We start from the raw sequence: 26,580 nt of genomic DNA, 5'->3' as shown, positions 1-26,580 counted from the left end.
ATCTCTTTGTTTGTCAGTTCCTTAGACTGCCCAAATTTAAATTGGCAGACACTACTTTGGTATAAAATGCTCTCCGTGGACAATACTAATATTTTAAAATCCTTTTTGCTCCTGCAGATTTCCAGTAGACAGGAAGTCTAGCTATATTTACCCCTTGGCTACTAATGAACGCTATTACATTATTATTTACCTACTTTAGGCAGAGGCACTGCAGGTATGAGGTCAGAGTTGCCTAGTAAGGCAAGCATTTAATTTTAAAATTAAAAAAAATCATAATCCAGACAAAGTTGGCAACAAAGGCTTGGATCCTAGAAAGAATTGTGGACTTGAGTCAGAGAATCTGGGTCGTATCCCCACCTGTGTCACTAAGTAGCTGGGTCACCTTGAGTAAGTCACTGCCTGACTCTGGACAGCATTCTCTCTAGAGGCTGAGTTCCCACATCACATATTCTATATACTAAAGAGAGTGGGGCTGAGGGCTGAATCGTCTTGTTTATCAGCCATCCACACCAGCCTAGCAACTCTGAGGTCAGTCTCCAGCCGCATTTTTCATCTTTTAAAATAATCCCTTAAATCCTTGCTGGGCTTTCATTGCTAGTCCTTTTCCCTAGGAATTTGTATTTAAAGATAGTGAGTGCTTCCTGCCTTTTGGAGTCTGTCTATGCTCATGAAAAGTTACTTAGAGTTGATGAAAAATGCAAGAATTAAGTCTTGTTTAAATGACTTTCTGTAAAATCAGACTGTTTCCATCATGATTAACGTATCTATCTCAGAGTTTTGAAGTTAATACATTTGAGCCTTGGTATGATGAGACATGTTTGTCACTTTATCTTATTAGCTATGCTAGCATTCTCCCACGTACTAAACATTCTTTTTTTTTTTAAGCCCCAAATGATTGAGCAACAGGCAAACAGGAAAGCTTGCTAGCCTGTTCCTCAGTTTCATTCTGGGTACTTGAAATTTTCATTGATTTGAAATAGTTGGAATTGCACTGAGCTAAAATGTACCTTTCATTGGTTTGCTAGTAGGAAAAAGTAAACAAAATAATAACTTGCCTCAAAATGTTGAGAAATTAACTGTAGCATGTGTATTGTTTTAATGTAACAGCTAGAGCTAGACACCAAAAACTCTTCATTAAAGGAGGTCTAGCACTATAATTAAAAAGGCAGTCAATAACAAGTGTTGGTAAGGATGTGGGGAAATTGGAACCCTCATACGTTGCTGTTGGGAATGTAGAATGGGTACAGCCACTATGGGAAACTGTTTGTTGGTTCCTCAGAAAGTTAAACATAGAATTATCACATGACCCAGTAGTTCCACTCCTAGATATCTACCCAAGAGAAATGGAAACATTATGCCCCCCCAGAAAGCATTATTCATAGTAGCCAGAAAGTAGAAATAACCCAAATGTCCATCAGCAGATAAATGGATAACAAAATGTGATATATCCATACAATCGAGTATTATTGGGCAATTAAAAGAGTGACATACTTTTTCAAAATGTAACATGTCAAATTTATCAACTAGAAGAAAATCAATTTTAAAAAGGGTGATGTACTGATGCATGCTACAATGTGGATGAAAACCTTAAAACATTATGCTAAGTGAAAGAAGCCAGAAGCAAATGGCCAAATGTTGTATGATTCTACTTATATAAAATGTCCAGAACAGGCAAATCCGTAGAGACAGAAAGTAGATTAGCACTTGCCAAGAGCAGGGGGGAGGGGAGAGTAGGGACAGACTCCTAACAGGTATGGGGTTTCTTTTTGGTGTGATGAACAGTTTTAAAACTGGATGGTGGTAATGATTGTACAACTCTGAATATACTAAAACACTGAACTGTATACATTAAGATGGTGAATTTTATGGTATGTGAATTATATGTCAATAAAGCTATTACATATCAAAAACATTAGCGACTATATTACTATAATTATTTGAAATTATAAAAGTGTCAAATTACATTTGTGCCAGGGGCTGGGAGGAGAGAGGAATGGGGCATTGGTGTTTAATGGGTACCGTGTTTCAGTGGGGCAAGATGAAAAAAGTTCTGGAGATGGATGGTGGTGATGCTTGCACAACAATGTGAATGTATGTAATCCCACAGAGATGTACATTTAAAAATGGTTAAAATGGTGAATTTTATGTTATATATATTTTACCACAATAAAAAATCTGTAATCCTAAAAAAATATATTTTATGTCATTCTAATGTATAAGGCTTTTTTTACCCTCTTTTTTTTTTTTTTTCTTTTTACAAGGGAAGCTGAGTGTGATTGGCCTTTGGATTTTTATGCATGAGATTCTTCTGGTCTGTGTTTTAGATCTTCTCTCCTGTGTGTATGTGTTGGGGGCTGGTGGGGGCGTTATACACATACCATAAATGTCTTTATCTTGGCTTTGAATGAGAACTTGAAAATATTTTTTAAAACTTTATTTGCCAGTTGGAAAATAAAAGAAGCCAAACTGTAGGAAATTTGTGTTGTTGAATTATAAATTAGTGAAATGCTGTTCTCAGAGTATGAATTATCACAGATTTCCTGATTTTCTCGTTAGTCTTAGCTCCCTGAATGGGGAAAAACATGTATACTTTATATATAACATCTCTATCTTTCTGTAAGCCTTTTCCTCTGTAGAGCAGGATAAAACGAACACCAAAATGCATTGAAAACACTTACAAACATAGAAGTATGTTTGTATAATACAGTGAGTGAGTTTCTGAATGCAAAGGAAGAGATGGAAACATGAAAAAGAAAATCCAGCAATGAGGAAGTCACTGAAAAAGGAATTAAATTATTTCCAAAGGTCATAGAACTTTGTTCTGACCCAAGCAGTTTGTAGGCTCTAAATTTGTAACCTCTAAGGATTAATCTGTGAAAACATTTTCTAAGCCTGGCTCTGCTGTACAGGACATTTGAAGATCGACAGCATAAATGCCAACAGTGCCATTAATACAGTGTGCAGTCAGAGATGTGTTTGTTTCCTTGACCAGGAAGTGGTTTCTTTTAAAAGTACAAGGAACACACAGTGCTGCCTGTGTGTGTGTGTGTGTGTGTGTGTCTGTCTGTCTGTCTCTGTCTGTCTGTCTGTCTGTCTTTGCACTTTTTGTCCATTCTACTATTGCAGGAAGAATTATGATCTTCCAACATTTTTTGTCCTTTACAGTGGGGTTTTTCTAGAGTTTGGCACTGTGGTACACTACCTTGATTACAAGATCCAATCAGAGTTGATGTACTCAGAAATCCATTGATGTGATTACTGGTCTCCTAATCATAATTTTATTTCCTAGATTAGCCCTATTTCCTGTAATTTCACAATTTTTGAGTTATATCTTGAATTATCCTATATAGGGGGCCTGAAATCCTTGTAAGTATTTTTAGTTTGTAATTTACATGATTATTTTCATTTTCTTTGATTTCTTTTGCTTGAAGAAAATAAATTTTTTTATCTTTTTTTGAACTCTTTAAGTGAAGTTCTATGGTAACCAGCCAACCTAGTTTGAACTTTTTTTACAACATAAAATATATATATGTATATTTTTTTTCACCAGTGCTAGATGCAGAAGTCTTCCCACAAGTTTCCACTACTCTGATTTTTATTCTCCTCAAAAGTAAAATAAAGCATTCTTAGACTCTGCAAATAACAGGGAAGTACACCAGGAAATGACTGTACAGGAAATGTAATTGATCATTCACTCTTTACAACTGAATTGGTCACAGGATTGGCGAGTAAACACCATCTATTGAATGAACAAAAATAACGACTTCTAAAATCTTTGAGGCCTTTGAGTATACTTGAAGATGTTGGTACTTTACTGATTTGTTTTTTAATCTCTTACCTTTTTTCTCAAATGATTGCCGGCATTTGAAACTAGGAACTCCCATATCTAGTGATTGCTTTAATATTTGCTTTGTTTTCAACAGTGCCCTTAAAGATAGCCGTTTTCCCCCAATGACAAGGGATGAGCTGCCGCGGCTGTTCTGCTCAGTGTCTCTGCTCACTAACTTCGAAGATGTCTGTGATTATTTGGACTGGGAGGTAAGATTATAGAGAATTTTTAAAGAAAAATGAAGGTAACTCCTGAGTAATTATTAAAAATTAGGCCCAGAAAATAGCTTTTTCAGCCCATTCTCTATTGTAGGAGATAGAGAGTAACAAAGATAAAGTTCACAGCAGATCGATGAGTTATGAGCAAAGAAGTTTTTTTTTTTAAGGCAAAGTGCCCTGTGTTGTTTTATCCCCAGACTGAATTTGCTCTTCATTTTTATCCTATTATTTTGCCACAGCACCTCATAAAAGCTGTTAATAAGTAGTAGGCAGGACTGATTGGAATTTATTTCTCCTCTTATTTCCATTCCAGTGCACTCTGGTGTGACTGCCACCAAAGCAGTTTGGTGGTCAGAGGATACATCACAGAAACAAGGAGCAAAAGAGTTAGGATGATACACCTGTTGAGGAAATCCGCTCATGGATAATAACAGGGTGTTGGTTAACTAGAGTTAAATCATGCTGCTTCCTTCTGGGCTACCTTAATCTATGCATTTACACACACTAACAAATAAGGGGATATCTAGGGTACTCTGTGCATTGCCATTATCCGAATAGCCTATATTGATCATATTTTTATTCTTCTTTAGTATGTGGGGTCGGGTTGTTAAGGAAGTTCAGAGGTTCTCACCATGATTTGTTTTGCTGGTTGGGTGGAGTTAGTTGAATGTATGTCTATGGCATGTTACACGGAAACATACCCATCTTAATGCTTAGTGTATTTGAGGCATGTGCTACATGTACAAAAGTGCTAAGATTTGTTCCCTGCCATAAACCTCTTATAGTCTAATAGCAGAGAAAAGAAGTATACACAGGCACAAAGAGATGAGTGCTGTAAGAATGAAACAATGGGAATTCAGTGACATACAGAGCATTCTTGTTCATACCCACACTCATTTATGACATGACTGTATCAAGATACAACATGTTTAAGGGGAGAGTATAGCTCAGTGGTAGAGCACATGCTTAGCATACACAAGGTCCTGGGTTCAATCCCCAGTATCTCCTCTAAAAACAAATAAGTAAGTAAACCTAATGACCTCCCCGCAAAAATATTTTTTCTTAAAGATACAATATGTTTAATTCTACTGCCTTTTTAGAATGACTACCCCCACAGTAACTGAGATATTTTGATTTGTGGACAGACCACTTTCTTGGCAGTTAATTTTATTTTTGCCCCCCTCCCCGATTCCTTGTGAGACTTTGGACAACTTACTCCACTGCAATTCAGTTTTTCCACATACAGAATAAGACATTTATAATGTTCTTAATCTTCATTGAAAAAAATCTCTGTGATATAAATATTGTTGTTATGCCAGAGCTATTTAAAAAATTCTGCAGAGAGTAGGATGAAAGAGTTCCTTTCTGGGTTTTGTGGTAGGGTTTTTTGGAGCATTATCAGAATATGAAAGCATCTTAAGTTTTTTTTCTAAAGGAGAAAATAAAATTAGTTGGTAGTGTTGATCCTGGCAGAGTTGGAATGTGTAAAACCTTTTATAGAATTAAAAATTTCCTAATTGATTGTTTTCTGTAAGTTTTATTGCTCCTATTTGAATTTTTCTTAAAGAGAAGTCTACCGATATTATAGAAATATTCCCAGTACTTAATTTTTAAACGATCCCAAATCATATCCCTTACTCATTAGCAAGTATTACAGTTCAGGTGGTTCTTTGACTGTTTTAAGGCCACTGCTTCCTATTCTCTAGCTAGAGTTTTATTTCTGCTTTCTGAATTGGAGGGTGCTCTGTGTGTGTGTGTGTGGTGGTGGGGATGGGAGTGATAATAGTGGGAAAAGCCCGAGATCTAGGGGATGACTGAGCTATAAAAACACTTCTGCCCTTACTTGCAGCCACAGTTGGAGTACAGTTCTGGGGGGGGGCAGGGGGTGGGTGGCACAGAGTACACCATCCTCTTCTTTAGCCCATACCAGGCACTGTCTACAGCTAAAATGAACCTTAGTATTACTGGGCTTTTATGTTCATGAGATGTATCATCTTTCTGTTGGGAGGGTGGGAGGTGAAGCATTTAAGAATTGGTACTGTGTACTCTTTCAGGGAGCATTTATCATCTCTGGTCACCCACCATCTGCCAGTTATAATTTCTAGAAGATTCTATATTGATTCTACTTGGTATTGTATATTTAATACATTCCTTAAGGCTTAAACATTGGTATCTATTTAGTGATGCTTTTACATTAAGCAACAACAACAAAAAACATACACACATATATTTTTGTGCTTTTAATATATAAGCATTTGAAAGTGATTTAGGTACTGCTAGAATGAATGGCTGCGCTAAAAGGGAAAGACTGTCCTTTTCAGTTAATTTCTCTTATGCTAAATACTTTGTGCATAAGAGAAATTTGTTCCCAAAGAGTAAGGGTGAAAGTTACATTTTTAAGTAGAAGAATATGATTTGGCCCTTTTTAAGAAAATGTACCATAATCAGTGATTGAAAATGGAATGATATTATTGTGGGAATGATATATAAGGATTTTTCTTAATAATTCTGAAAAAGCATTGCTACTTTAAACACAGAATGCCAAAGTAGAATTAAAGGCATTTTAAAAAAAGTATATGGCAATAAAATTCCACTCCTGAGTTATTTACCCCAAAGAAATGAAAATAGATGTTGAAACAAAAACTTGTACATGAACGTTCATACAGCTACTATTTTCACAATAGCCAAAAGGTGGAAACAACCCAAATGTCCATCAACAGATGAGTGGATGACAAAATGCATTACAGCCATACAATGGAATATTATTCAGCCATAAAAAGAAATTAAGTACTGATACATGCTACAACAGGAATGAGCCTTGAAAACATTATGCTAAATGAAAAGAGCCAGACTCAAAGGCCACATACTGGATGATTCTATTCATATGAAATATCCAGAATGGGCAAATCCATAAAGATAGACAGCAGATTAGTGGTTGCCAGGGGTTGCAGGGGAAGGGGTGAATGGGTCTGCTTAATGGCTACAGGATTTCCATTGGGGGTGATGAAAATGTTCTGGAACTGGATAGTAGTGACGGTTGTATAACATTGTGAATGTACTTAATGTCACTGAACTGTACACTTTAACGCGGTTAAAATGGTAAATTTTATGTTATATGTATTTTACCACAATAAAAGGCATATATACATGTGCATGTTATATATTCAAACCTACTGTCCGTAATAGTATAGTAATCCTAAATTATCGAAGAATAAAACTTTAAAAATTCAAAACATAAAGAAAGAAATGCAAGCCATTTGTAATTATACCATTCTGAGATGACCACTGTTAACATTTTGGAATACTTAATTCTTTTTCTGTGTCTTTGTCTCAATAAAACCACATATTTGTTTATGTAACTGAGATCATATTGAATATACAGTGACTATTAAAAAGCATTATGGGGAAGTCTGTTTATGGTTTATCTTTGTATATAAGTTAATTATTTATATTGTGGATTTCCTTTATGAGAATTCAGTCTATATTATGAAGATGTATGTTTCACTTTGATAAATTTCAGTCAAATAGGTACAGCTTTTCTTCCAAGAATGAAATATCCTATACACCATAAAGTATCTCATCTTAACCTGAAATGCATAGTGTTATATATGTTTATGCCAGAGGGGGAACAGATGATTACAGAATTTCAACAGAGAATTTTTAAGTCGGGGATCGGTAATGAGTATGTTTTATATAAGCAGAAGGCTCTATCATAGAGCTTTCTGGCCGAAGTACAGTTTGAGAATTGACCCCCACTGGTGAAGTGTGTTACTGCAGTAGAATTCCTAATTAAAGGGACAAAAATGCCCAGATCAAAGCAGGGAGAGGGAGAAGTCTAGAAGTCCCCAAGGGAAGAGTTAGGTAACTTCAGTAACAAGAAAGACATCCCTGTGGTCATGAGGATGAGGGATGTGACCAGTGGTAACAGACACCTAATTTTCAAATAATCAGGAAAAAAGTGAACTGCCGCAGGGCTGGCAGTTACTTTCTTCTTCATCCAAAGCTTTTAACTCAGCCTGTTTGGGACCTCTCTTTTGGTAACATGTCTCTAATTTTATAATGGAAGTTAGTAGGAAAGTAGGATTTACAACAGACCTTGTTTTAGAGGCTAGAATGCTTCTGTTTGATAATGCAAAGACTGATAAATGGTTTCACAAGTGGGTGTAATTCATTTCAAGTCAATGCTGAATTGACAGAATGATCAGTAATGCTTCCTTCTGTTATAGTTCCTCAAAATAGTGTTTATACATTTAAAATAAGTGTCTATAGGTAGCCTCTCAAGGGCTCTGAGTAGTGATTAGAAACAACAAAACCATCCACAAAAGGCTGTAAAGACAGACTGGAACAGTGGTCCCACCCTTCTGAGAACTGCTGATCATTTCCCACATCGTGATCTATGTGTTGCCCTGGTAGCTGTGAAAAGAATGAAGAGTGAATGATTTGGGGGGAAAGTTCATTAACTGATAAGTTGAAACATCTACCTGCAAGGCTAAAATGGTTGTTAAAAGAGGGAAATTGCTCCTCTCAGGAGAAATCCAAAGTGATCTGCCTTGTGTTTGAAGACAGAAACATGTCACTGTTGCTCTGTGTTCTTCAACTGACAGCATTCTCTTAATTCTGAATGGCAGGATGACTGACCAACACTGCACTTTAGAAAGAGAGAAAAGCTCGCACGGCATGTTGGAGTCCTCTAAAATGATATGTAGCCTAGCACTTGTATGGTTCCACTATTTGGGAGCCACATTTCCTTTTAAAGATCTGAAAGGATAGAAAACCAATGACATTACAATACCTGGCGTTTGACTCAAGGGGTGATTCTAGGGTGTCATCTACTGGCTGCTCATTTTCAGGACAATATAAATAAGCTTTTTATTTCTGGAAGAACTTGTATAGCAAGTATGTTACCCGTGATCTTGTTGGGGAACGAATGTAGCAATTTGCTGACAGATGTCAAAATATTTTATAAATTGTAGTCAGGCATCTTTATTTCTGTGCTTTAGAGATAAGATCATTTTGAAGGCACAAGGAGAAATGTTTTCTGTATTCTAAAGTAGACCTTTAGATCATATTTCAATAGATTAATGACATTTTTACAAACTGTAAGGCACTTTTTGCTCTATCTAGCTCCCTAAATCACTGACACCTCATCGGTATATACAGCTGACACTTGTGGTCCTAATAAGACAGACTATTCCTTTTTAGCACCCAACACTTACATGGAATCAACCCACGGTGAGGCTGGTCAGCATGATTCTTATGTGATGCCAAAAATCTGTCCCCAGACTATAGAGCTAGACCCCAAGCCCCTAGTCTCCCTCTGTCCCTGAAGTACTGAAGCATCTGTCATTATTTGTGAGCTTGCTGGACTCCTGGTACTCAGAGAGCTGCACTTCACTTGGAAAGCAACCTCCAGAGCACACCTCTGAGTGATCACAGCTCCATTTTTAACGTGTTCGGTTGCAGTTAATAATAGGATGCTATTATAACAGCATTCATCAGAGTAAACAGATGAGATGAATAAATTGGCTGCCATCATTATCTCTCATGTATTTTAGAAGTTCACGTTCTCCGTTTCGCCCTCTCTCCCCATCTAAAGGTTTACATTTTTCTAGCTCCTCTTAATGTTCCACTGAAAACAGTTGTTCCCTTTCACACACAGATGATTAGCATGACTCACAGAGTCACCAAGTGAAATGACTTCTGGTGGTATATGTTCTGTCAGCCCCCAACCCTGGGTTATTTTTTTCACAGTTATGATAAACACTCTGTTTTGCTTCTCTTCTAACTTAAGATTTCTGCCTTTAAAAAATATACATGTAGGCGTCATATATCTAGGAAAACGCTTTTCACAGTGTTTTCTCAGGGACCTTGAGATTTTTGTGTAAGATGTCACTGTCGTTATGATAATTTAGTCTTTGTCCTCAAGCTCTACTTTGAATGTTTTTTCAAGTGCCGCGGAACACTGGGAAAGGAATGCTTCATGCTTCCTGGCCATCTAAAAAGAATTTGCTGTGAATCAACAAGTCAGTGTATCAGAAGCCTAGTGAGGAAGCAAGCCAAGCAAAGTAAAGTAACTTCTAGAAGGTGATTTAATGTGTAAAAATGTCCATTAGCTCTTGGGACTCTTAGTAACATGGGCTGTTGTAGTCCATTCTCAGGCTTCCCCCAGTTGCTTCCTGCTTTCCTCCCAGTGTGTTGTTTGGTGGGGGGGGGGGCATCTTCCTGTTTCTTCCCCCAAATCCACACACTTTTCCAGCCCTTTCCCTAGAAGTTCCATTCTAGTCTCCTCTTTCCTGTACAGTTTGCCGGTGTGTATATATCTCCAGCATGCATATAAAAGGGTACAGAATTTCAGGCATGAGGGGACTCGGGTTCTCTTCCTAACTGCCACTACCCAGCTCGGTGACCTTTCTGGATCACCATTTCCTCACCAGGAATCTGGAAAAGTTGGACTAGATAATTCCTCAGATCTCTCTGGATGCTGACAGAGTGTGATGCTGTGACTCCCATCTTATGAATGGCTCGCTTCATTTTTCTTCCAGAGAATGAATCACTACTAGCCATTTAGAAGTCACAAGTGGTCCCTATAACTTTTCAAATGGCCATTGCCAATTGAAATGTAGGCAACGAAGTGAAAGTTTTTTTTAGTCCATTTAAAAATTTTTTTACATTCTAGATTTCTTTTTCACAAAGGAATTCTCTTTAGGAAGGAAAATATTCTAAACCATAAATGCTTCTATTTTATTACTGCATCATCCCTTGTTTTAAGTCAACATTATACTTGCAAATCCTAATTCAGCAAATATAGTAGGGAGCGATTATTCACTTTACAAATAGGTATTTTCCTTTGCGGAAAGGCTCACTATAGGGTTTCGTTATTGTCTTCCTCATGACTTTAAAATTAATTCATTTACATAAATTCAACCCATATGTAATTTTTTAGGAACAAATCTCTTTTGTAGACTTGAGTAAAACCATACTGAGTCGGATACTCAATGTACAGTTCTAAGCTGTATAATGTTTTTCTTAGTTTCCTATCAGGCAAACAACATTATTTTATATTGGGAACATTTGCAAGAGGTGTTTTTTCCCCTAGCCTTTGAAGAGCAAACTAAATCACATCTCTAGATTTTAAGAAAATTTTATAACTTTAGGTTCCTTTCTGTAAATTCACTCCCTTCTTCATTCTCTTTAAAGAAATGGTAGGAATGCATTTTTCTAACTTTTGATGAAAAGCAGGCTTTTTATTTAAAGGTCACCTGTGTTGCCTGAACTTTCCTTGGAAAGCTGCAGGATGTTCAGTTTTTAAGGAATGCTCATTATAATTAATCATTACAGAGAACTGGGGTGTTTTTTTTCCCCTTAATTGCACTCTAAGCTGTCACTTGTTCTCTGCACAACCTTAGAGTAAGAAGAATTTCTTTCATTGCAAATGATATATAAACATGTTTGGCTTCATAGCTTTTCAAAGCACCTCTTCAGTAGCCATGCTTTTTAAAATCTTAACTAATTCTTTAAAGGTTCACGGGGGTGATTAGTAGCTAGTCCAGGTATTTTAGAGCTGTGCGTCTGCTGTTAGTTAAAATAAATGTTATCAGATTGTTGTTCAGTGGCCTTTGTGAAATAATTTGGCAGGCTCATGTTCCTGATAGACAAGATGTCTAAATCTCCTACGGGAATCAAAATTGGCACTAATTGGTCCTTTGGTAAGCCCTGCAAAAGACAAGAATTGAGACTGAAAAAAAAAAAAGAATTGAGACTGAACTGATTTCTAAGCTAAAGGTGACTGGTTTGCAGGGATTTTAGAGAAGAGCAACACATGTATATTTTGGTCAAGGAGACCTTTGCAGTTGTTTTCACAAAATAGCAACAGGGAAAAAAAAAACAAACAACCTCAGCTGAGGTAGATGGTGAAGCAGTTTTTGTGTGTGTGTGTGTGTGTGAAGCAGTTTTTAAAGTAGAATATGTAAAAAGGTTACCCATTACCCAGGCCCAAGTAAAGCTTTGCAATCAATTACCCTTTTTGATTCATTTTTGTAGCACTTCTTCTGCTTTTAAAAGCTTCTCACTTAAAAGAAATTGGAAAGCAAGGACAGCTACAGAAGCTGGTCAGATAATAGATAAAAACAGCCTAATAATATAGTCCTTGGCAGCATCTCGGTTGGTTCAGAAGATTATTTTTTAAGTTACTGAGGCAAGAGTTGTCTCTTGGTGGCACTAGGATCACATGCCATCTTTATTTTCTCTTTTATGCTTTTCTAAAGGGATTTTTTTGTAATATGCGTGTATATTTTTATAAACAAAAAATCCATTTTTTTTTAAGGTTTACAAAAGTAAAAATTACCAAGGGAAAAACCCTGAATTGCAGCAACACTGTTTTTAAAATTTATTTGGCCAGTTGTGAAGTGTTGTTAACCATTGTTAATTGTTAACTGTTAATTGTTAATCAGATAGGCCCCTTCAAAACTTCAGATTTACTTCTGAAATTGATGGGTGCATTAAAGTGATGGGGAATCACAACCCTGAGGATTTGATGGGCGGATCTGGACAATATGTAGTCGACATTATTTTTGGTAGTATCAGGATTGGAGGAAGTGATTCATTAGGATCTGTACAAATTGTCATCAGCCTTTATGATGAAAATGTTAATTTTTCTTGCCCAAATAAGAATTATTCAAGACATAAACTTGGAGAAGGCCCAAGTTTGGAGTATTTTCCTTATGTGGAATTTGCTTCCACTGGGAAGAGGAAGAGTCAGTCTGCAGAAGGCTGAGCTGGGGGTGGGACAGAAGGTACCATGGGGCTATGAGTGAACAAGTTGAATCTTCTTCGTTGTGGTTTTCGTGCTTTTAGGCGAAATATCACTTAGGGCTTTGTCTTCCTAAGAATATTAGAAACACCAGACTCTGGGTCAGACCCATGGGTTGTCCAGTGCAGTGTTTATTTCTGTCCGTGATACCACAGACTGTTTTGTGAGAGAGCATGTGTGGGGATGCCAGCCTCTAAGGTTGGGGGGTGTGCCAGACATCCTGAGCTCCTCATTAGGAACAGAGTCCTTTCATTCAATTCAGTGGAACTGGCATATTGAGCCTGGCAGTTCACTCTTATGCGAATGACCAGTGACTGGCTGCTTTGTTAATTGCAAAGCATATTTTGCCAAATGATACCAGCAACAAAGCCATGTCAGACAACCTTCGATTCTTTGGCCTCCTGATGGGTTTTCTTTTATTCAAGGTGAACCCACTGAAAATCAGTGGAGTGAGATGGCCATTCTGTTACAGGGAAACCCAACATTTGCTTCTGAAAATGGGGCAAAGTGGGACTAGCTGTGACATTTGCTAAGACAGGATGAATCTGAGACAGTAAATTGGTTTTACTGAACGGATATGGTCTCAGGGCAGATTTAGCTTTGAGAGTTAGGACTGTGTAGGTAATTATGGACCCAAATGGTCCAAGGCTTGCATGGAGCCTACTCCATTTAGCCAGAGCACATTTTATACTCACTGATGCTTTTAGCCAGATGATTTTTTTCATGTTTCAGCATATCCGGATTGTTGGCTTGCTGATTAGGCTCACAAGTAAAAGTGAGACCCTTCTGTAGTGTTGCGGGTGGATTATAGGACTAACACTTGCCTTATAGACAGACTAGGGTATTTTAAACTTTGACCATGCAATTGTGCAGAGCATAATATGGACCATATATTGTAATGGGGTGGGAGACGGCACTTTTTTTTAAATGCTCCCGTGTGGAGAGTCACTGCATTAGGGAATAATAGTTTTAAATGAAGCCACATTTCTAACAAGGGACCAGATAATGAGGATAAATGAAATCTGCAGACAGTCTAGCAGCTTCATTTTAGCCATTATTTATAATCTCTTCTCCTACCAAACCTTTTTACTATGTAGCAAAATTGATTAATTTGGATGTATCTCTTCTCCCTGTGTCCACATGCTCTCTGATAGAGGAGTGAACAGATAGAGAAATAGACAAGAGAGGAAAGAGGATGAGGCCGAGGCCAGGTGGAGTTGGGGATGCATAATCTCCAATCTGAATAATCAACTCCAGAATAATCAAGATATATTTTAGGGTCCTAACATTAATCTTGATATTTAATCATTCTGGGCGATGTTAAAAACAAAAGATTGTATAATAGCATTAATATAAATCACTTGCTATGGAAAGGTTCCGAATAAACGTAGCTTTCTTTTTTAGCATGAAACAGGAGTCTATTGAACCGCTCTTAATGTCCTCTCAGCACACACAGATACAGCTCTGTTTAATTCCATATCCTCTTATCTATAAGTCCTACATTTAATTTACTACCATTCGAGTTGATTTATAGCTTTGCTTAGCAAAAGTACAGTCTTGATTAAAAGGATATTACCATAGCTGATGGACCTTGAAAGCATTTTTTTTTCCTCAGACCTTCTAATAATTTTGAAAATGATCTGCAGACTCTGATAAGGCTACCTTTGCAAGTCTCCAGTTTTTGCTCACCTGGCTGTACTTTGCTCAGTGGTAGCGTAGTGAGGGGTATTTGGTGGCACAGTGTTCCCATATGCTAATTCCTTACCCAGCCTTAGAAGTGGCAAGTTACTAGGATAGAGTTTTAGAGCAAGTTTGCTTCAAAGAACCCCAAGACCCTTGTTAGCTGATCTCTTATCTAGCTGATAATTGCAACTAGAGCCTTTATCTCTTGGGATGCTGCTGGGCCAAAGGATTCTCCAGTCTGTCCAAGGGAGGATTCCATTATTATCCATGAGGGTTACGTTTTGGAGTTGCAGCTGTGACAATACAGAATGAGTTTTGGTGCTCATTTCAGGGGTGATGACTTAATTTGCAAAGCCAGTGATCTCCACGGGTTGGCCAGATTCGGTCATTCTCCTCAGTAGGCCATTTTCCACTCTCCTGTTTTGATGGTGCAGTATGACTGTTTGGTGGCATCTGTGGTTCTGGGAGCAAGGAAAATGTTGTTGCTCAACAGGTGACAAAGGCTATTTATGCTTTGATTCTGTTCAGAACATTATTACCATTCTCCTGATTCCACTAGTTGAAAAAAATGAGTCACTCTGGCTTGGCTTTCTGTCTCTGTGGAGTGTATTTTTGACCTATGAAATAAGTTATTTCTCACAAAGGAATCACTTTAAAATCACCATACCTACAGTTCAATGTACAAGGGTTTCAAATGCTCAGAACCATAGGAACACAGAGAAGAATTCAAAATTGTCAGTGTGGTACTAATTTAAAATGGGAGAGTTTTGATAATTTTTTTCCTATCAAACTTGATGGTGGGGCCTTCTCAAAATACAAAAGTAAATCAATTTTATTTGTGAACAATTTTTATTTTGGTCAGTACGTCCTTCCAATTTGGTCTTAACTTCCTCATATTTATCTTTATTAAGATATTATTCACATACCATACACTTGGTCTTATCTCTTTTCATTATTAAGTTACTAGGCTTCAAAAGCTCTGTAATTTTTGTTGAAGAGCACAGAATGTACTTATGTCTAAATCACCTCCAATTTGCCTAAATCACTTTTTTGTAACACACAGCCATAGTCTGTCAGAGCTAGACTGATTATTAGAGGTTACCTGGAATAAAAATCACCTGGGGAGTTGTTCTTTTCCCAAACTATACTTGCTGAAGTATAAAACCTCCTAAAATTCTTATAAAATTTTGCAGCCTCCATCCCCACCCCATGCTAATTAAACAGTACTGATTCAGCCTAACATTCCCACCTCCCAGGGAAACATTCTTCCTCTCACAATTTTGATTAGACACTTTAATAAACACCAAAATTCTTTTCAATTTTAACTTGACAGATTTTTGATAAATTGAGTTGAAGATGGCAGAATTCACCTCAGTGAATGATGGGAGCATAAATTATTTATGCCATATATTTTAAAAAACAAATTATGAAGGCTCTGATATTATTGAAGGAAAAAAAAATTTCAAAGTCACTGATGAGAAAGTCAGTATCCAGAAACTGTTGCAAATTTGTCATTGTCTCCGTACCGTGTCAGGCACTGGGGAGATGAGTAGATGTCCTTTATCCTGGAAATGTCTGATAGCTAAGCACTCATATTTCTTCTCAGCTGTCCATGGTCATTTCCCACAGGGTAGGGGAGGCCTTATTGTGTTAGTTTTTAAACAGCTGCCCTGATTGCATTCTCAGCAGAAGGAGATTCATAAGAATGCTGATATTAGATAGAAGAAATGACCACAGAGATAGGCTTTAATAAAAAAACATAAACTGCTCAGAAGATCTGTCAGACTCTACTGGATGGCTGTGTGAAGACTTAGGTAAAAACTGAAATGGATTTTCCAGAGGACTTTTTTCCCTGAAAAATTGAAAACTTTCAGGCTAAGTGCAGAAGAAGTGGAAGAAGTTTCTGTGGACCCCTTTTCCTCTTCTAGACCTTCACATCCATTTATGTGTATGGCTATAACCACCTGCTCTGAAAAGAAGCCTCTTTCTTGTGTAAAAAATGTGTACCTGGTCCTAACATCTTCCCTCCAGGACCTTGGACAACCTTAAGCTCCACCTGGGAATTGTTGATCTAAAGCAGCCATGGATTTAGGAGGAAAGAACGGAGTTGTTACACTTTTGAAATGTCATTTTTGTTATCCATGTTTATAAAGAAGTAAAGAACCTTTTAATGAACTTTAGCTCTATATACTATTCTATGTGAGATATGAGGGGAAAGGACAGATTCCTTTTCACTGGATGCTAATCAAGGAAAAAGTACCTTACTTTCTTAAAACATTAGCAAGAAATTGCCCACAGTTACTTGGGAGACTCCCTTTTTTAGGGTACCACCAAAAGTTAGCCGGTTTCACATAATAAAGTGATAGTGGTCTCTGAGTTAGTGCATAAGAAACTATGCAAAAATGCCCTGCCCCGAAGTAACTGGAAATCTTTATTGCTCTTAGATTTGGCAGCAGTGTATGAGGGCAACGATGGAGATGGACAGTGAGGGTTTGCCACCCCCACTTTAAGCCACAGTACATTTTTCAGAAGTACTATCTGTAATGGGTGACGATGTAGGATCTGGGAGTTGTTGGTTTTTTCAGTCTTATCTGTGTTTATCTACATATAATTCAAGGTTTTAAAGAGACTAGGCAGTTTGGGAAGAGAGTCAGCAGCCCTTGAAGTTTAAGAACGCAATCTGAAATGGTGATTCTGCCTGAAAGCAGGATGGTTGTTTGCTGTCTCTCTGAAGTCAGTTCCCTAGGTCTCATTCCTTACTGTCATGAGCTACAATTTGGGGATGGGGGCCGGACTTTTGCCATTGACCATCTTATTCTACATACAGCCCCAAAATGGTTGTTCCAGTTCCAAACAGAATAGCATAGCCCGGCGCATGTTGGGCACATGCCAGTCAATGTTTTCAGTCTCCATGGCCATCATAATGGCCTTCGATCCCAAAGTCAGTGCTTTGGAAAGAGAGAACGGATATGCACTTCAAAAAACAAGGGGAAAGGAAGAGCTGCATTCTCTTGAAAATTAAATGTAACTTTTTCTTTGGTTTCTTTGAAGAAGACTGTACTAATAAAACTGCCAATTTCTTTCAGGTGGGTGTACATGGCATTAGAATAGAATTCATCAATGAAAAAGGATCAAAACGCACCGCCACCTACCTACCGGAGGTTGCAAAGGAGCAAGGTCATTGTTGTACTTTATTTCATAAGATCTGGTGAAGAATTTAAACAAATATACAAATTGCAATGCACTATCTGACCTTGCAGTTATGTCTGATAATTGATCACTGACAAATTATAAGAAATGACTCTTCCATCACTGCCACTGCAACGTCTGTATGAAATCGGTAAATTATACAGAAGCTGAACCTCTGCACCAAAGTCTGGCAGCAAAGACATACAAAAGTATACTTTCCAAAAAGCAAAGATTTGTGAAAGTTGGGTTTTATTTTAAGGCAATGGTTTGCTACAAATTTAAAGTGCCATTTCCCCATATTCTACTGTGCTGCACCCTTGCGGCAAAAACAAGTCTCAGCCACATAGTTCATTGTCAGTATCAAATGTTTCCTTCTTAGGTGATTGCCATTACTCATTCTGCTACTATCAAGACTGTAGGTTTCCCAAGATTAGGTGCATTGAGAATATTAGTTTTATATGTTCCTAATCAACAAACGTTTTTTGATTTTGCAGATAAAGCACAAACCTTTATGAACCACCACTGTAACACAAAATAAATTTTCACCCTGTAGTATCTTGTCCTTCCTAGCCACTACTCAATTCTTGTTTCATGTTAGTTGAAATGAATATCTCTTCTTTATCTCATGGAGCATTTCTTCTCGGAAAGCAGCTGTTATTTGCTTTTCCCATGTCTGTTTCATATAAATGTGAGATAGATAACTGCAAAAATTTACTATCATTAAGCCCCCTAAACAAGAGAATTAGTCTTTAAGGCAGCTATCTGAAGATTATTGGGGTTGCTTTTGAAGATGTCTTAACTCTGTAGTTCCGTTGACGTCGTAAGGCTTACATAAGAGGTGGAAGGCTTCAACCATGAGTGTGCATCCTGTGTCAGAACTGATAAAAATGCCTTTGAATCCTGCACACAGATGCACTTGATTGATGCCAGAAGATACCATTAGAAATGGCAATTACCATGGGTTAGCGTGGGAGTCCTAATAACTACTATTGAGTTGGCACAATGATGCTTTTCCCTCCCATTTAAAAATGTCACTGGTGGAGGAGAGTACAGTGTTTGTGGCTTGTTGCTGAGACGTGGCTGAGCAGTCACTGCCAGTCTCTTAGGCTCCTTACCTTCCAGTGTGGTTGAAATAAAGAAGCCAATGTTGCTAGCCATTGTGCATAGCTAGAACTTAAGGTCTGCAGTGGTGTACCTGCTTCTGTACAGGATGAAATGTGTGATTGTTTTTAGGGCCAAAGGGGTTGATGGCATTTGGTGACAGTGATAGCTGACCTCTACAAAGTCATTTTGTATTTAACCAAAGGTGCTTGTTACATGTGCTTGACTGGTATTTTATCTGGTCTGCTCTCCACAGGATGGGACCATATTCAGACCATAGACTCCTTACTGAGGAAAGGAGGATATAAAGCTCCGATTACTAATGAATTCAGGAAAACCATAAAACTGACCAGGTACAGAAGGCATCTCCTAGTGCAAGGCTAACCAGTACATCTTGATGCATATACCTATAATCCTTTGATCTCTCTCCTCTCTTAACTGCACTGTGTCTCTTCTGAAACAGAGTGGAAGTGAATGGCAGTACTGTGTACTGGGGGTGGAGACAGTGGAACCCTGCTGGGCAGTAAAACCTGTATGATGTATGAGCCCATCCTTCCCATCTTAGCTCTGTGTGATTACTCTGGCTTTGCCTAAGCAAGCCCTCTGAGCCTTTAGACTGCATGATTGAAGAAAGTTACCCGAATTAGCTATTGGCTAGCTTTCGACATTGCTTAGCAGAACCCCAGGATTCTGATCAGCAGTCCCCAAATGTGAATTTCACCTTAGAATTTTGGCAGTGATAGAAAGCTTGCTGAAAAACATAATTGAGCTAAGACTCACATATGCTAAATAAATTTCCACATGGGCTCATAGGGGTACTTATTTAAAAAGGAAAATATCAAACATTTTAGGAAAATGGGTTGCTGTTTCCATTTATTTTAATTCCACAAAACCACATTGGATGCCTACAGTCTAAAAATGGACTCTTCTCAGCTCTGAGGAGTTAACAAATTTGAAAATGCCTCCATCTCTGCTTTCTCTGAGCTCACATTCTAGGAAAATAGAAGAGCATGTACAATAATAATTATCACTATCAGGCAGAATGTGATGGATGCTGTCAAGTCATAGAGTAGGGAAAGAGGAATCCCAGAAAATTTCAAGGAGGAGGTCGATTTGAGGCTGAGCTCACTGAGTAGAATATTTGACAGGTGGAGAGTGAGGGAGGAAGGGATTAACTTAAAGAGAACTTAGTGAGTCAATGCATGTAGGTGGCGAAATACAGAGCAAATTCTAAGGAATGTTCCAAAGTCTGATTTGGTTGGTCTTTCGGTGTATATATAGAAGGTGGTCATTGAAATATGGCCCAGGTTAGATCATGGAGACTAAGGAGTTTAGACCTGATTCTATACGCAGTTGGTGGCCACTGAAGGGTTTTAAACAGATGAACTTGGGGAGGTGTAAGTTTGGCACAGGAAAATTTGTTAGGAGACAGGCTGTTATCTAAGAATCTATGGCAGCAATCCAAAGAAGGTGAACTGGGAGCCTTAACAAGAGCTGTGGCAGGGGGATGGGAAGAAAGAAGGGAAAAGAAGATGTTGTGGAAGGAATAAAAGGACTTAATCATCAATCAGAAGTAGGGAAGAGGAGCAAGTCAAGACTTTCGTCTAGATAAAAGGGACCAAGGCAGTCCATTTAAACTAAGAGAAGGGACCACGTTGAAGGGAGTCACACTTATGCATTGATTCTGGATTTGAAGTGCTTCCTGGGATATGTGTATAGAAATATCCCATAGGTCATGGAAGTATACGTGTGTAGAGAGCTTATGGCTGGAGATGGTGATTTGGGATTGTCTGTAAAGAGGACATGGTTGAAGCTATGAGGCTAGGGTTCACTGGGTGGGGACAGAGGATAGGGTCAAAGGCACTGAAGGTAGAAACGTAGGAAAATGCTACAAGGCAGGGGTCAGATGAGTAGTCAGAGAGATAAGGAGCAGTCCGAGAGGCGGGGGGAGAACCAGAGGAGTGTGGAGTTGCAGAACGCAAGGCACCAGAGAGCTCCAAACGGGGAGTGGTGAGCGGCATGATAATGGAGCGGCCGAGCAGGGTGGGGGGTGACCTGAAAGAGCGGCAGCACGAGCCAAGATGCACTGGGCCAAGGAGCAGCGTGAGATGAGGGATGGAAGGTGGGAAATACACGTTACTTTTTTGAGAAGCGTGGCAAGGAAAAGAAACCTGGAGCTGGGGAAACACAGGGTTGGGACACCGAGAGTAAGACAAGTGTTTTGTTGTTACTGTTTTCACTTAACGGCAAGACCAGAGATGTGCGGACAGAAGGAAGGAATGGTAGGAGAGGAAGCAAGGGGAGATCCCAGAAGAAAAAGTAGTCAAGTGCATGAAATGCACACATGATAGTAACGGGCTGGCTTTCCTCTGTTCTTTCCTGTTAGCAAACCGGAGCTGAGGGGGCAATACAATCTCTAGAACAATTTGAATGAGGAGTAGTAGAGTGGAAAGAGCACCGGACTTAGACTCTGGATTCCTGGGTTCTGATCTCAGCTCTGCTGCTTACTAGCTGTGTGACACTGGGCAAGTCATTTCTCTCTCGGCCTCTGTTCCCTGTTCTATAAAATGACCTACGAGAGTCCCTCCTAGCTCTGACATTGGCATGTCACCTGCCTCTTGACGTTAACTTTGTCTCTTCCCTGACTTTCTTTCAGGTACCGTAGTGAAAAGATGACCTTGAGCTATGCTGAATACCTTGCTCATCGCCAGCATCATCATTTTCAAAATGGCATTGGGCATCCCCTTCCGCCATACAACCATTATTCCTGACACTGAGCCGCGCAGCCAGTCACTGGGCCTCTCTGCAGACCTCTTCCCAGGAGACCCTACCCCTTCTTGGTCTAGCTATCTCTTTTACTGTACCATTTTATGATGATAGTTTCCGTTGCCATGGTGAAGCTTCGACATTGTCAATTAAGATCATCATGGTAACGGGTAGGAAAATGGCATTTATTAAGATCATGTTTTATTATTTTAGATCATTGATTTTTTTTTTTGCAGCACATACGAATTTCGGGATTTTTCTCTCCTTACAATATTATATAGAATTTTGCTTTGCTATCTCAGTCAGGTTTCTGTCTTTCTGTCTTTCCTGCCTTCCTGTCTTCTTTCCTTCCTTCTTTCCTTCTTCTCTTCCTTCTTTCGACTGTGGATGGAAGAAATTGTGCAGTTAAGGATTTTATTTAGGTTTTTCTTTTGCTTTCCTCGGTAAGATAGATCATTTTTGATAGCCGTGTTTCAGAATAATTCATATCAAATTCAGGTATTTGTATATTAATGTTGAATTTGTCTAAAATTCATTTTGCTATGAGAGCTTAGTATGTGGGTCTTCACTCCGTAACTATATGCTTTTCCCCTGGTTAAAATATATGAACTTTAGTTCTAGTATAGAACACTCGAAGGTCCATGACAGGCCTTGTCACAGAGAGTGAGAAATCATTTATGCCTATTGTGCTGGTTATTATAGGAAAATCCGTCTCATCACTTTATAGAACCAACTTACGAACTGAAACACTGTTTTAAGAAAGTACAAGCTACCTTTGAAATATGCTACAGAAATCATTTTGACAAAAATATCAGGAAGAGAGCAGATACAGAATTTAGTGCCTTTGAGAAGAATATAATTAAGTGGAATTAAGAGGGGTTAGAAAAAAGGCAATTTAGAGAGATATTCTTATAAAATGTTATTGTTTCTATATGTGAAACAACAGATTAGACAAATTCCTTACTCTGAAGTATTTTTTTAAGCTGAAAAAAATTTATTTTGAGCAAATAACCAAAAAGAGACATTTGTCTATTATATATTAATTTAAATTTGTTAGCTTTAGGTTTCAATAAGTCATGATTGGCCAGAGACAATTTTAGCTACCATTTAAAGAAATGGTAAAGATAATCTAGTGAAACAAAAGTTCATACATGCCATGATTTTGGATGTTTGTCATGGGGACAATACTGGAGTTTTAGAAATCCTGTAAAATCGCTTGAATCTCTTTCTGCACTACATACTTTTGAGAGAAACACATTTACTATATTGGTAAGATTGTTATGTTACACCTGGAAAAATGGAGTTGGCATTTAGATGTGATAGAGTTGTTAGAGCCCAGTTCATTTGCAGGGCTAGGCTTCCCATGATGCATACAAAGAGAACTTCCTCATGTCAATAGGAGGTCCATATGTATACCCCAGAAAAAGTGACAGATGATTCTGGAGAAAGATTACCTTCATTTTATGGTAGTAAATATATGTGTGTGTGTGTGTGTGTGTGTGTGTGTGTGTGTGTGTGTGTGTAAAAATTTTTTTTCAAACAGGAAACAAATATATCAAGTGATGAATATAAGTATGGTGCAGAATATATGGTCTAAAACTAAGAGATGTCACTGAGTATCAAAATGGCATAGCTTATACATGTAGTTGCTGTGACAAGTGACAGACTGCTAGTTCAGAATTTGAAAACCTTTTCTAGTTTGTGAGATAATTGGCTGAATTCCTTCTGCTTGCCCTTGTGGCAAAGCAAACTGCTTTCATTTCTGATGAGAGTTCTCAGAGGTTTGTTGGTATTCCTTCATCCACAGCATCCGTTGTTAAAATAACCATTTTCAGTTGTGATGCCTTAAATAAGAAGCCAATTGTTAGCCTGAAACGGGATCTCGGTAGCCAGTTCCCTTGAACCTAGAGATGAGTCAGAGAAAGCTACCTGTTGGGCTTTAGAAAAGGATTTTTGAGTCCTTTCATTTCTACTTGGGAGCATTTTGGAGCAGATTCATCTTTCAGTATAAAAACAAGTGGCTACCTGATAGAAATTTTTTCTTGCCCTTATAGGGATACTGAGCACAAGCTGAATGATACTGTTTGCTGCAAAAAAAAAAAAAAGTAAATCAAACAAGCAAACTGAAGAGAGACAAAATAGACCAATATCGATCCATCTTGTCCATCATCTCATCAGTTCAACAGGCTCCTCATCCTGGGTGAGCTCATGGTTAGAAGTTTTTTTTTTAAAGAAAAGATCTATTACATACACATATGTGTGTGTGTATACTTATACATACATACACACATATGTGTGTGTTTATGTATTTAACGGTGCTAATCAATCTTGAGCAGGTCACGTGACTGGTCATGCGGACTCTAAAATCATATCAGATTTTTTAAAATTCTTGATATATGCAGATGTTATACAGATTTTCTTACCAGTGTAATAATGTTATACTGAAGAAATAACCATCCTGCAGGCTTCAGAGGACGAGGTCAGCAATATTTCCCACCATGGCTTGGGGGAAAAGGATAGTTTTGTCTCCTTTTGTACTCAAATTAATGCACAGTGCATCTTTTGTGTCTAAGTAGCTGTTGATTAAAAGACTTTGTAGTGTAAAGGGTGTTATACAAACTTGTAATGGTGTGCTTCAAACAAATGCTAGACCCTTTCACCTTTGTCGTATATTTCAAAGCTGTTAAATATGTGGTTTGAATTAACTTTGAACATGTTGAAATATGTAGCATGTGTTTTTAACTCAGACGAAGATTCTAATTGCACAGATTGTGTTCTAGCCAGTTGTGGTTTATTTGTTCAGAAACACAAATGTGAATTGCACTCTTATCACCAGAATATTGTATAAGTTCAGTGATCTGTAAACAGCTCAGAAGTAATACTTGAACTTCATTTGAGTAGCACAAAGTTTACATAGCCCCCCTTTTAAATGTTAATTAGTTCCATTTATGTTTTCCGTTTTCAAATGCAACTGGGTATTTTTCCTCTCGGAAAATAGTACGTATTTTACTTTGGTATGTACCAAAAGGCTTCCAATTCTGGAAGGGTTTTCTTGTTCTTAAACAAGGTCAGCCAGGTACCAGATTCTAAAAGAACAACTGCCCCTCCCCCTCCCCCATTAAGTGGCCTTCTGACTGCACGAGACCGTGCTACCGCCCACTCCAGGCTCCCCGGTCATGAGAGGCCGGTATAACTGATGGAGGAAGTGTAAGGCTTGCTCTCTCTGCTCCTGTCCACCCCACCCCGCCCCGCTTAAAGCAATTAGATTTTCAGTCCAGTGCGTATAGACCCCACGCCCAGCACACCGGAAGTTTGTATACTGGCCTCTTTTCATGTCTTCAAATGTGCAGGAAATTCGAAACTGTCATCTGGAATAGGCTCCATCTCTTCTGTGTGTTAGGTCAAACCAAAGAAGCCCCCCAGCCATGCCCAAATGCTGCTCCAAAAGCCTGCCTTTCAGTCCTTACAAAAACCTTGCAGGATTAAATGTGTTAACTTTTTTATTTTTGTACAGTTTCTAAGTGATTTTTGCTAGTGATGTTAAATTGAATTAAGTTTATTTGAAGGGGTGTGAGCACCTCCTCCATTTGAATAAACTGGTGACTTTCCTTTTCTTTTTTAAAAGTGGAAACCCGTTGTGTGCCTCTCGATTTAAGGGTTTCTGATTACATTATTCTTAAGACCAGCATCGATCCTTTATATACAAAGATATGTTTTCCTTGTTTTTTATTACTGTTTCAGAAGAAAATAAACCTTTTATTTTGCTCTGGACCCAGTAACTGCGCTGGTACATAGACGCACTGAGAAAACAAACTTTTGTAACCACCTCTGACTGTTTTTGTATATGAAAGTTGATTACTTTTGAAATATTTGGATCTAGTTTCTAAGTTATTTTAGTGTTTTATATGTTCCCCGCAATTACTTTGAATCGGTCACCAGCATAATGAGTTCTTGGTGATGCAGTGGTGAGACTTGTAATGAGCAAAGCTACCTGGAGTAGCTCGTCTCCTCCTCCTTTCTTAGTACCCTGGTTTTTGATTACAGTAAGACATCAGATTCCCCAAAACCCCTTCCGGTATAACTAGCTCCTCCTTCCTTCCACACTTAATTGCTTAATAGTTTGAAGAAACTATTGGAAATGGGCATTTTATATGACATGTATGGCTTTAAAATATTACAGATGAAGAAAAAGAAAAATGAGAAGGTTTATGTGGGCCTGTAAGGTATGGCTGTGGAAAGATATTGTAGTAGTTTTGACACTATTGTTATTACCTTTAAAATCATTTACCCAATAAAATGTTAAAACTGAGTTATCATTTGTTGTTTCTTCCTTTCACCTGCCTCATCAGAGGATCTGGGGCTTGTGGGTACTTCTTACTAAAAAAAAAAAAACACCAACAGTTGACGCCTTTGGAATAATTTACTTAGGAACTGATCCTGATTTCTTTCCAAACTGGGCACTTGGGAAGCTTCACCTGCTTACAGCTGCTCCCCTCCACATGATTTACCTATGTCATTCTTTCCTCCAGCCCTGAGCCCTGCCTTGGTGATAGACCCTAGCCTTTATTGGACAGTCTGTCCTGGCCATGATCTGAGGCAACCATCACACTTGAGTTAAAGTGGCAGCATAGCTATACTTAAGCCCGCACCAAATTTTTTCCAAATCGGTGTGTTACCGGGTGTTTCCGCTCTGTGAGCTGGTAGGGGGCAGTAGCGAAACCATCTGATGAGATGGGAAGGCTTTCTTCTGCCATCAAAGTTTGGCCATTTTCTCAGTACAGGACAGAACTGGAAAATGCCCACGATGTGGCCACTCAGAGCTTGTCCACATTCATACATTAAGCACCTCACACACGTAAACTTATCACCAGTTACTTTCCCAGTTCCAGGGTGGTATGAGATGTACCCTATTTCCAACCTGAGCAGGCAACTAGTGCTACTGACTTTCAAGGGCCAGATGGGAGCCGCCATCAAGCAAGAGATCT

The 26,580-nt window shown here is 38.4% G+C and overlaps 1 protein-coding gene across 1 annotated transcript in view; it reads left to right on the top strand.

The window, feature by feature from the left end:
- Positions 1-25,904, top strand: part of AMMECR1 (AMMECR nuclear protein 1) — a 102,767-nt gene extending 76,863 nt beyond the window's left edge. The window contains exons 3-6 of the mRNA XM_010985018.3: positions 3,924-4,038; positions 17,626-17,716; positions 19,086-19,182; positions 21,486-25,904. Coding sequence (XP_010983320.3) covers positions 3,924-4,038; positions 17,626-17,716; positions 19,086-19,182; positions 21,486-21,600 — 418 coding nt within the window. The 3' untranslated portion in view covers positions 21,601-25,904. The remainder of the gene's footprint in view (positions 1-3,923; positions 4,039-17,625; positions 17,717-19,085; positions 19,183-21,485) is intronic.
- The last annotated feature ends 676 nt before the right edge of the window (positions 25,905-26,580 follow it).

The sequence above is a fragment of the Camelus dromedarius genome, chromosome X, assembly GCF_036321535.1.
Source record: "Camelus dromedarius isolate mCamDro1 chromosome X, mCamDro1.pat, whole genome shotgun sequence".
Taxonomy (NCBI): Eukaryota; Metazoa; Chordata; class Mammalia; order Artiodactyla; family Camelidae; genus Camelus; species Camelus dromedarius.
This window is presented reverse-complemented; position numbering and strand designations above follow the sequence as displayed.